The sequence below is a fragment of the Bombus affinis genome, chromosome 11 (genome assembly GCF_024516045.1).
Source record: "Bombus affinis isolate iyBomAffi1 chromosome 11, iyBomAffi1.2, whole genome shotgun sequence".
NCBI classification, from domain to species: domain Eukaryota; kingdom Metazoa; phylum Arthropoda; class Insecta; order Hymenoptera; family Apidae; genus Bombus; species Bombus affinis.
In genome coordinates, this window is record NC_066354.1 from 9,615,239 (window position 1) to 9,626,962 (window position 11,724).

Genomic DNA, 11,724 nt, shown 5'->3' on the forward strand with positions numbered 1-11,724 from the left:
ATATTAATTCAATTCGAAGTGTGCATGATGTTTACTAGATGAGATCTTGCAATTAAAAGGAGTAGAAGTTTTTAAGTGTAAGCAGCTTGCACTTTAATATTTATTCGTTGCTGCTTTCAAACTGATATGCTAGATACATAGATAAGTCGATAATTAAGATATAAATTGTATATGAATACTAACGAGGAACTAACAAATCGCAATAGTGTTTCTTTTCCTCGATCATTTATTTATATTTTCAGCGTTATGTTAGAGAAACCGTGAGAATATAATTTTGTAACTTTTTAGTTTTAGTATTCGTTTAGTATAATTGAAACAATAGAATACAGATTTTGCCAGACTAATCGAAGAAATCAGAAATAAAATTCTATTAAACTAATACACAGTTCTATTTATATTTATTTGCCACAAGTTTTATAGATTTGTCCTATATAAATAATAGTATGTATGTAATAAACCGACATGATAAAGTAAACACAGATATTTTAGCATTAAATTTAATTAAGGCTTCTAAGAAACTCACATTACCAGGAGGAATATTATGGAAACTTGTACGATAATGTTATTTAATTTACATGTTTCATTTACCGCGATTACGATAGACATCGGCAATTTTCTGCCTCAATGTAAATCAAATACCAATAAATTGTATAAAAATTCCTTTTAAAGTAGCTCTAAATGACCACTTATAAACAAATATCACGACAGTGTGTATATAACGATCGTAAAATGTTGCTTTTTGATTTAAATTTATAATCACGACAAATCTCGCATAAAGCCAGCGATAGCTAAATAATAGGCTCGGTTAATACTTAATGTTAACGATCCGAAATAAATAAAACCAGTTTATATAAAGAATGCAGTAGATATATGACGCGGTACACGCCCAGGAACAGCATATATAAAAGGGCTCAATTATGAACCCGTTAAAAGTGGTACCGAAGTAACTTTATAGGCACAAGTATATAGAATTAAAGTTAAGGAAGAGCGTTAAAAATTTTGTCCTGTAATTTTCATAATTTACAGAGTGGACACAGATCGACGAATAAATTTCACTAAGTGACTGACATCGGCTCTTTCGTTCGCCCTTTCTCGTATACCTTCCCTCGAGATGCCTACATTTCGAGACAAGATTATAAAACTGCTCCCTTTTTTCACCTTTTCACCTTTCGCTAATAATCATCGATTCAGTGTCTTTCTCGTGGGTCAAATTTCGAAGAAATTCTAGCAAGCAAAAGTCGATTCCAAAGTTATATATTTTTACATATTATGTGCATTTTGCAATTTTACCAATACTTCAATTTATTTCTGCAATTTCAACGAAGCTTTCTCCCTTCTAAGGTTTCTCTACAGTTATTCAACCCTTCATTTCAATATATATTGAACGTCCATTTAGCCTAACAGAACTCTTTCCAGTGCACATATTACTCCAAAGCAGGCGTCATAAAAAGAGTAAAATAACATCCTATCGTAAAGAAATGAGAAAAGCCGTCAAAAAAAGTGGCGAATGGAAAATTGCATTAACGGAACACAATGAGAATTTATCACCGTTGATCTTTGCCATAACCGGTAATATAGCATAATGCCACGGCTGAACTCTTAATCTATGGTGGCTGATGTATTAATTGCTCACGATTGTGACTTACAATCGCGCGAAAGGCTCCACGGCCGCTTTATCCGGCACATCAGGCTATCACGCTCTGAGGGTTTATTAGCCGGTGTAATGAAAGTGTCCGAATGCGTGAACGAAAATTTCCAGTGAGTGAACGAGCGTGAAGAGGGCGAGGGGATACCCTTTCCAAAGAAGTTGCGGGTAGAGAGCCCTTAAGGATCGTTCGAGCATGGAGATGCGAATCCACCGGTGCCGTGGAAGCAAGCTGGTCGATCAGAACCGGCAAAAATCGGCATATCTGCATAAACCGGCATGGCAATGAACGAAGATCGTAGATAAAGATTGCACATTTTTTCGCATAACTTTGTATCGTTCAGCCGTGACCGACGAAGCTGTACCGACGACGACGACGACGTCACAAAAGAGAAGCCATTGTATTATATGGACATGGATACTTGGACACGTAGATATTTACTTGAATGGACATGGATCGATGAACGATATGATAAACGCGCAAAAACATGGAGCATAAAACGATTTGCAAATCGTTAAAAGGCACCTCGTGAGTAATTGATAAACCGATTGATTTATAGGTACCGGAATATAGATTGTACTGTAAAACGTAAATAGACTAAAAATATCATTTGAAGATAGGATCAGAATCGTATTACCACCCTAAAACATAGAGATCGTACAACCCGATTTAAAAAAAATTAGTCAAAACATTGACTAAAAAAGTCCTTCCAAAATAACTACTGCCCCGAACGCCAGAATTCCTGTAACCTTTCCCGGTACGTCATGCAAGCATTAAAATCAAAGCCCTACGGATAAAGAAAGTTGCGGGTTGGAAGAGGCAAACGCTGGATGTAGCCGGGAGGAAGGGTTTTTTTCTCAGTTTTCGACGATGATCTCCCAACGTTGTCCCGAATTCCAAAGACAATGGGTTCCCTCCGGGGCAACCGAGGGAGGTCGAGAGCTGATCCTCTCCGTATCCTTGCACTCTCCTGCCTCTTTGCATTACATAATATCGAAACGACCTTGCGTTCCGTCGTACCACCTGCGGCAGGACTGCACACGTACACTTGGTGTACAACTTCCGCTCAAAACCATCTCTCTCTCTCCTTCTCTCTTCTCTTCTCTTTCTCCCTCTATCTCGGCCTCTCTTCCTCCCTTTTACTCCTTTTTCCCGGCCCGACCTTTACGTCTTCGTTCAACGCACGAACTTCGTGCATTCTGCCCCGTCTGCCTTTTTCTTCTCTTACCACTATTTTTACTTTCGCCAGAAGAAAAAGGGACCGGTGGATGAATAGAAGGCGCGCACAAGGCAGCGAAACGAGCAAGAGGAGGACGCCAGCAACAGGTTTTGGCGGACAAACAGGAGACCGGGAGAGTCGCGAGTCAAGACCTACGATTCACTTTTATCCGGTTCTCCTTTTTTCTCCTCGCTGCTGGATCTGGCGCGAATCAAAACACTCTCGATTCGGACGCGCCGTCAATTATCCCAGGAAAAGACGAAAGTTGAAAGCGAATCGGAGAAATGTAAGATGAAGAGGATGGACGAGGAGATATTCGAGGCTCTCAAAAGTCAAATTTTCCTTCTGTAAATTTCTCCATTTCGTTGTCCAAATACACAATTAACGTTGAATTTCTAAAAATCAAACGACTTGCTTCCATGAATTTATCTATTGAAAATAACGTCAAAGTATCCATATTCGGAGTGGTATCGATCTCTAAGAAAAATACTTTGAATAAAATGCATGATTTTTCCAAACATCCTCAGGAATGGAATTCGGAATTCCGTTGAAATTAATATATTGGCAACCTCGCTACTTGTCAGACAGGTTGTGTACATTTCCTTTGAATTATAAAAAGACAAAAATCTATGAATTTTCAGTCAGGAAACGTAATTAATCAATGACACGCATTATTGCACCATCGTCGTAAGATCTGAATCTTTGGATCACGTTTAGAAAGTTGCTTTCAACATGGCAGGCCAAAATCAGTCGCGACTAAGGGTGATTTTCGTATGAAACCCACGAATATCACCAAATCAATTTATTTTGTCGAGATTTGTACTGCAATTATTCATGTATGAAAGTACAAGATATAAGAAACACTGACACAGGAGAAATATCGATGGATATCAAACTATGTTGCTTTTTGCTAGTTAAGCGTATTTGAAAAATTAAGATGATAAATGATATAACTGACAAAATAATAAAAACCAATTCCTTGATGCACAGTCTCGATACAAAACTTTTTAATTTCAAACGCGCGTGCAATATTATGCTTCTCAAAGAGAAATCGTAGAAAGCTCTTCCAATGAAAGATTTTATGGAAGCACCACGGGCCTCATTCCTTTGCGAGACTACGTTGGATTATTTATTACGTCATTAATCAATCAGGTTTTTCCTCACTGGTACTGTAAAGGGCGAGGAAATGCAATATGGAAATGAATGTAAATCGTAAAAGGCACTACCGTGGATATTCACGCTGTAACCGTGAAATGGCTCGCAACAGCCGGTATACGCGAAAGTCCATAAAATGAAATTGTTGCAGTTTCCGGATGCACTTTAAGGCTGCCTCATATAGAAGCGAATTGTAACACGTTACACCTATTGCGTTTCAGTTGCAATTGTTTAACGATCGACGTTACAAGTCGGTTCAACTTTACAATCCCAATACGTTGTATAATACAGTCCCAATAAATTGGAGGCTTATTCCATTATTTATTACGGTATAATGCAAATGAAGAAAATTGAATATTTGAAACAACAGTCTAATAATATTTTAAACTTCGATTGTTAATATGATCTATTATAACAAAGTTCCACCTTTTTAATTATAATTATTTCATAAAAATATTAGTTTAGATTGAACATACAAAATCTAGCCAGATAATACGACGAAAATGAACCTTAAGTAATCTTAAATGAACTTAAATACACCTCTCAAATATTCATTGTACATTTTCATGAAAAATGTCCTTAATTTCAATAACCTGCAACGTATAAATATCAAAGTTTCAAAAGAACACCTTACTTCATACAACTGGAGACATTTGTAAAGTATGTAGAATAAAAACCAAGTCCTCTATTCTAATTCTTAACTCCACGTTACCGAAGCAACAACCTTCTACGTCAAAGCAGCACGCTAATAAAACTTGCATTGACCTGTTATCTCAAGTGTCTCTTGTTAGGGATCGACTCTTTTACGCGAGCCAATAATAAAAAGTAAGTACTAGCCTTACCTTGCGCGAGTGAAGGCACTCAAATAAACGAACCTACCGAGATTTCATTCGGTCAGATAGGACACGCATCCACCTACACCTGTTAAAGGCACTTTCATAGTACGGGACAATCTTATACTTTATCGCATGCTCGTGGTTTACTGTCAATCGCCATTCGAGAACTTTACAATGTCTGGTTTACGAACTCTCGGGGCGAACACGCGGATTCACCCTCCAAGAGCTAACCGTCTCTCTCTTCCTTCTCCTACCTTTTCACCCCTTTCTACGACCGTGAACGTGTTTCCAGTTTACGATGTAGGTCATATAGGTTCGACAAAGAGAACCTGCAGAAATAGGTACGCAACGTAAAAACGGAGATAGTCGATATAAAATTGTAACAACTGGTTGCGATGTAAAGCGGCTAGACGAAGAGAACGAAAGCGGTATTACGTAGTTGTGAATTTGATTTCAAATTTATTTAGAATTTCGTTTCATCGGTAAATAAGATGTATACTTGTCGGTATAATTTGTGAGATATAATACTGATATTTTTTGATAGTGACATATAAATGCGTAATATAATATAATTTATGCAAATTTATATCTTTATAAGCATAACTAAACAAGTGGAACCTGTGTTTATGAATAGTCAATGTACTGTGTAGCAATTAACATAGTTTTATTAATAGATGCATAATTTTAAACGAAAAATGTTTAACAAGGAAACAACTTATTAAGTGCGTTTTTAAATGTGCAACGAAATACGTATGCGCAAATAAATCACGCGATCTCATGCCCAAGATAGATCATAATAATCTTCGCGAAATTATAAAGCCATAAATCATATTTCTCCCTTAAAATCACGCGATCTTAACGTATCTTTAATTGCTTGAAAGCTAGTTATACGTATACGATTAAATCGCGTAATACGTGTACGCTCGAAACTGTACCATTTCCCTTTGCAACGAAATTACAATAACTCGAAGAGAAGAAGAAGAAATTTCCGCAGTATCTCGAGTCGACTTACTTCTCTGTATAACAAATTTCCATAAAACACGTACATTTACCATCCGTAAAATTGCTTCCTACATTATACAAGCGGTAAAGACAGAAACAGCTGATGCATGAAAATATATTAATTACTTCACACTCGTTAAAGACTCGTAGAAAGAAGCACTGACTCTTCTCTCGGTCTCTACATAAGGTATGGTATGCATCGTGGATCGCGCAACAATAGCAAAAGTCAAACGGTGTTTTACGAGCAAAAAACACAGTGTAGAAGAGAAATCGTCGTCCACGGAGGGACGAGGATTGCAACGAGAGGGAAGACCATCGCACGGATAAATTTACTGGAGGTTGTCGGACATCAAAGAGGATAAAGGTGTACAAGCAAATTTAGCAGACACGCGTCAAGGTACACAGAGACGAGAGAAAACAACGGTCTCCATCTCCCTCGGTTTCCTTTCTCCCCTAATCCACCCCCATGGAGGAACGCGCTATGTGCCTTTCCTCATCCCCTCTCCTTAAGCTCAGAGCGTGCAATAGAGCATACGATGCGTCTAGACAAAATAATGATTTGGATTTCAATACATTTGCATTCATTACCCGGGGACACCTCTTCTGTCGCTCCCTCTCGCTCTCTGCTGCTCCCGTTTTCGTCTCTGCCCCTCGCGACGATCCCCTCTACTATTCCGTTTCATGTCTCGCAGAGTTACGCTCGTTATCATATGAATGCTCTGCTCGTACCGTCGGCGCTCGTTTCGTCGCCGTCGAAACGCGATGCGGCCGGACGAGTAAGCAGCACCACCAGCAGCCAGAACCTGCTTGCTGTCTGGCTTTTGCACACGCTATCTTCCATGTCTGTATTACACGTATATACGATGCACGTGTATTGGTATCGTACGGTGTATCGGACGGGTCAGTCAGGGGGTGGTGATGGTGATGGTGACGGTGGTGTGGAAGCAGTAAAGGAACGGAAAAGATTCGCAGGGGATGAGCAACGGTAACGGCAGCCCACAGTTTTTAGCGTGTCACGTCGCGTCACTTCGCCTGAAAAAGGCGAACGAGGCCGGATTGCGAATTGCAGCGACACGACCCCGTTCAGCTAATGAGTGGCTAAGCGGCCGACGTTTCTATGCACCTTTTGCACTGAACACACGTGCTACACCACGTTTGGCTTGATGCTACAGGCCGACAGAAAGGTGAAATGAGAAACGTATCGCAATTGCCGATTGACGTCATTGGCATCGCGGCGGCGCTAATACGCGCGCTGAGAACGACATTCTCTGTCGACGTTTACATACCGTTGGCATCTGGCGTCTGGGAAGCCGTTTCTGAGAGCCACGAAGACGAGACATTTGACGCGGACACTTTAGAACATACGGCAAGAGAGATGTCAGTCTTAGGATTGACGCCACTCTGTTTTTAAAGGAGAATTCTGGAGATATTGAATTGTTTAAGTCTATCATGTTGTATTAGAAATATGCTTGCAATCTATTTGATTTTGTATAATATCATTTAAATTTGTAGGGTGTACAAAGAGAGAAAAATTCAAGAAAATAGCGAAAATTGACGTACTCTGTCTTATTTAGATGTTGCGATCTTGTCTAGATATTCCAACTTTGAATTGTTTAAGTCTATCATGTTGTATTAGAAATATGCTTGCAATCTATTTGATTTTGTATAATATCATTTAAATTTGTAGGGTGTACAAAGAGAGAAAAATTCAAGAAAATAGCGAAAATTGACGTACTCTGTCTTATTTAGATGTTGCGATCTTGTCTAGATATTCCAACTTTGACTTATTGTTAGATATTGATCTTTAGAGAATGTGGAGAATATATTGTATAGTTTGCGATAGAAAGATGAACTCAATTTACGTTGAAATTAATTATTACGAAAAGTTTGTCGAGGCTGAATTTTTCGATTGTAATTGTAAAATAGTAGTTCTAATTAACTAATCTATTATTTTCTCACATATGAATAATTAAGTAGAATTGTACCATAATAATTATACCTATATTTGCGAAAAAAGATAACTATTTTATTGTAAAGTATACAATTATTTTCAATGCAGTATTTAGGATATACTTAAAAAGAAATGGTTGAAGTTATGAATGTTTTTTCTTTTCTTATTGCAAACGAATCAAATTCTGTTATATTTAAAAGATTAAATGTCTTAAAATTACGTATCCCATTACAAGAACCGTTAAAATGAACTGAATTTTTTTTACATTAGGACAAAATTCTTTTCGTTAACGTATAACACAGTAAAGCGACAAAATATTTGAAACATTTAAAATAGTCATAAATTCTTATTTTATGAATTACATCAACATTTTGGTACGGAACATAATTGTATTATTCATTTAACATAAGTTAGATATATATTAATTCCAAAAAAACCCAATATAAAATGACATAATAATACATAAGTATTATTAAAATCCCTATTATCTTTCATAATTTATATGTTTATAAATATAAGTATTATCATATAAAATATTAGTACATTTATACTGTATAATATCATAGTAAAAAAATCACATGCTAGAATAAATACAAAATTTGTATGGAAGAAGACTTACCGGTTCAGTTGGTCCATCTCTTTCCTTCCCTAAGGATTGTCCCTCAGACCAGCCCATTTTTGATAGCAGTTTAAATCCCCTGTTGTCTTTTGCTATAGATCTGTGAATAAAATACATAACAAATACATAATAAATGAAATGTATGTAAATGAAAACACTGCATGAGAAGACTTACAAAATAAACAAGAAATAATAAAAATCTGGAATTACAAGGAAAGAAATGAAAAAATAAAATAAAACACTGATAAAATGTTGTAAATATATCTTAATTGCCTAACTGCAACTATTTTAAAGCATAATATAGCAAATAAATTACTTACATATCCATTGAACTTTGTTGTGTTTTAGCATGATGATTCAAAGAACCAATGCACTGTCTTCGATTTTGCGCTCTGTCTTGGTACCCCAATGCTAATTGACTAGCACTTGCGACATTATCTTTTTCTACGCCAAACTTATGCTTCAGCCGTCTCAATTCTTGTTTGTGTTGGTCTTTTTTAGAAGCTTTGTTCTCTTCTGCGTTAATGCTTTGCTGAACAAGTCCTGGCTCACAGTGGCCACAAGTTTCATTTCCATTATGAATGTGACACAACAATTTCGTAGTACTAACTTGTATAATCGAACCATGTGAAACTTCATGAGGTTCAGATTCTTGCTTAGCCACAGACAATCTTTTACCATTTAAGAACGTGCCATTTCTTGATCCTAAATCAATGACTTCGTACATTTTTTTATCTTCATTATATAAAATACGGGCATGATGCTGAAACATCGAAGTTTTTTTCTTAATATCTTATACAAATAATATTGTATACATAGAGAAACTTTTGTTGTTAACTTAAAAATCTTTTTAACTTACTTTACTTATATTTATATCTGGTATTACTACAGAATGATCACCTTCACGACCAATTGAACCACCAGTATATGCAACAAAAAAGAGACTTCCAATTTTTAATTTTGATAAATTGGTTTTCTTAACTATAATTCTCATGCATGGGGGATAGGTTTTCGCTAAATCTGAAATAAAAAATCAAATCGTTACAACGAAAAGTTAATGAATGTATTTCCATCCATGAAATATTCCAAGTATTATTTGCAAACGTATATTTATTCTATTAATTATATTGTAATTGAAATTAATTATATAACCGAAATGTAACTAATAGCAATTATATATGTAATCAAAAAAAAGAAAATTAAAATCCGCGAATCATTAGTTAATAAAATTTTTTTATTTTTGTACAAAATAATTAAAAACAAACCTTGATCTTCCTCGTGGTCACTGTCACTACTAGTACATAATTCTGGAGTAATGTCATTAGAATTGCTGTCACTATCATTGCTTGAACATTCACCCTCCTCAAGTTCATCTTCCGACGGTTCTTCTCTTTCCGCAAGTTTGCGTTTTTTCCCGTCATCCTACAAGAGAGACATGTGTGCATATTAAGAGCATAGGATAATTACCTAGTGCTTGACGGCTGTATTTTTCAATTGATATGTTTGAAAGGCCATTTATTAATTCATGTATGTCATCTGAAACCTGGAATAAAAAATGCTTGTATGTGATCGATTTTCTTTAGAAATGTGGTATGTAACAATAATAATTTAAACCCCAACCTTGGTTGTCTTTCTAGTTTTCTGCTCCTTCTTGCTTTTCACATGTACAGCTGCTTCATTCACAGTTACTTGTGCATGACTATGGAATTGATATGTTCCACTAGTTTCATCATAATAGTAATATGTACCTGTATTACCATCATAATATAAACCTTGTTTCTAAAACAATTTTTTTTATAATATGTAAGGGTTATCAATGAAAATTTAATACTGTTATTGCATACATACTTACTGCATCATAATAATATCCACTGTTGTAATCATAATATAAACCAGAAGTTTCTTCATAGACAAAACCAGTTTGCAACAAAGCAGACTCAGCTACTTCTTTAACTTGTTGTATAATACTAGTTGATGTTTTATCATTATTAACATTCCAATCCTGGCATGATTCTTTTTCATATTCTAATGGATTCGTTTGAGTTCCATAGTCAATTAAGGTTTTCTTTTCCATTAATTTTTTACTTTTCTGTGATCAGATAAAATTATAAAATAAGACAAAAGAAATAATAGAAAAACTATACTTAAGAAATGTAGTTCTCACATGTTCACTGAGTTTATTTCGTAATTTGGCAATCTTTTTGTTTTGTTTTTTAATGTGATCGCGCATTCTTTGAATAAATCTTAAAATATGGGGAAAATTATGTAGTTCTTCTTGGAAATCCGCTTCAAAATCAGATTTTATTTCTCCTTCATCACTTTCACTAGATATGTTATTTTCTATCATTCTGTTTGCTTTATATGCTGAAACCAATAAAATAAAATTTATTATTTGAATTTTAAATTTCCATTAAATTAAAGAAATGTTTAATAGTAGTTTATTAAACAATTTTATTTACAATTTTTGATAAAACATATGAATAATAAGCTCTACAAAAAATTTGAGTTTTGATGTTCTTCAAGAACTTATAAACAAACATGCTAGACTTGGAATATAACCTCTAATCCGGATAACGTCAAGAATCAAACTCACTTATACAAATGAAACAGAATAAAGATCTTGTACTTCGATTGTATAGACAGAAATAAGAATAGTACATATAAGATCATAACAATGTAAATAAAATTTATATAATATTATTTATAACTTATAACTTATAACTTATAAATTATAAATTATAAATTCATACAATAAATTTATACAACATGTATATACAATATTGTAATACAATATTTCTATTTCACATTTTCGTTTTAACATTTACGCACAAATTACAATATATCTTGTTCTTTAATTTCAATTAAAGCATGATACCTACATATTCCATGTATCTATAAACAAACTTATAATTCGTAGTGCTAATTTAGTTATGTCAACAGAGATCGATTGTACATTTAAAATACTGTAATTCTTTACCTTTCGCGCCTTTTTAAAATATGTATCCCTTTTTTTATGAAGACAAACGGAAGAAACTTTTCCAGAGAAAGTATATTAAATTTAGATTATATATCTAACATAAATAAATGAATAAGTTCCTAGTGTGATCATTCTGCCATCTGGAAACAGCTGTTTGTTAACACCCCCGAGCATCATGGCCGCTCCCAGTCCAATGGAGCCGTCGAAAATGTCATTAGTCGGCTAAAATGCGATCAAATAGTGCCTAAACATCATTCACTAATACGTCAAACATAAACATTGCATACGCGATTCAGATTTACTTTGTGTTTCTCGTATC

The 11,724-nt window shown here is 35.1% G+C and overlaps 1 protein-coding gene across 4 annotated transcripts in view; it reads right to left on the reverse strand.

The window, feature by feature from the left end:
• The window catches only part of LOC126921667 (angiogenic factor with G patch and FHA domains 1), a 58,100-nt gene extending 46,556 nt beyond the window's left edge, over window positions 1-11,544 (reverse strand). For 2 of the 4 annotated variants that reach the window (XR_007712505.1, XM_050733403.1), the window contains exons 1-8: window positions 11,406-11,544; window positions 10,593-10,792; window positions 10,281-10,517; window positions 10,049-10,207; window positions 9,694-9,850; window positions 9,288-9,448; window positions 8,749-9,191; window positions 8,429-8,528 (exon numbers count right to left, since the gene is read on the reverse strand). Coding sequence is in view for 3 of the 4 variants with exons in the window: in XM_050733403.1 (XP_050589360.1) it covers window positions 8,429-8,528; window positions 8,749-9,191; window positions 9,288-9,448; window positions 9,694-9,850; window positions 10,049-10,207; window positions 10,281-10,517; window positions 10,593-10,775 (1,440 nt within the window). In the remaining variant the exon portion in view is untranslated. Of the gene's footprint in view, window positions 1-8,428; window positions 8,529-8,748; window positions 9,192-9,287; window positions 9,449-9,693; window positions 9,851-10,048; window positions 10,208-10,280; window positions 10,518-10,592; window positions 10,793-10,887; window positions 11,040-11,307; window positions 11,386-11,405 lie in introns of those variants that run through there. The other 2 variants (XM_050733405.1, XM_050733404.1) reach the window with 2 other exon arrangements.
• Window positions 11,545-11,724: the final 180 nt, after the last annotated feature.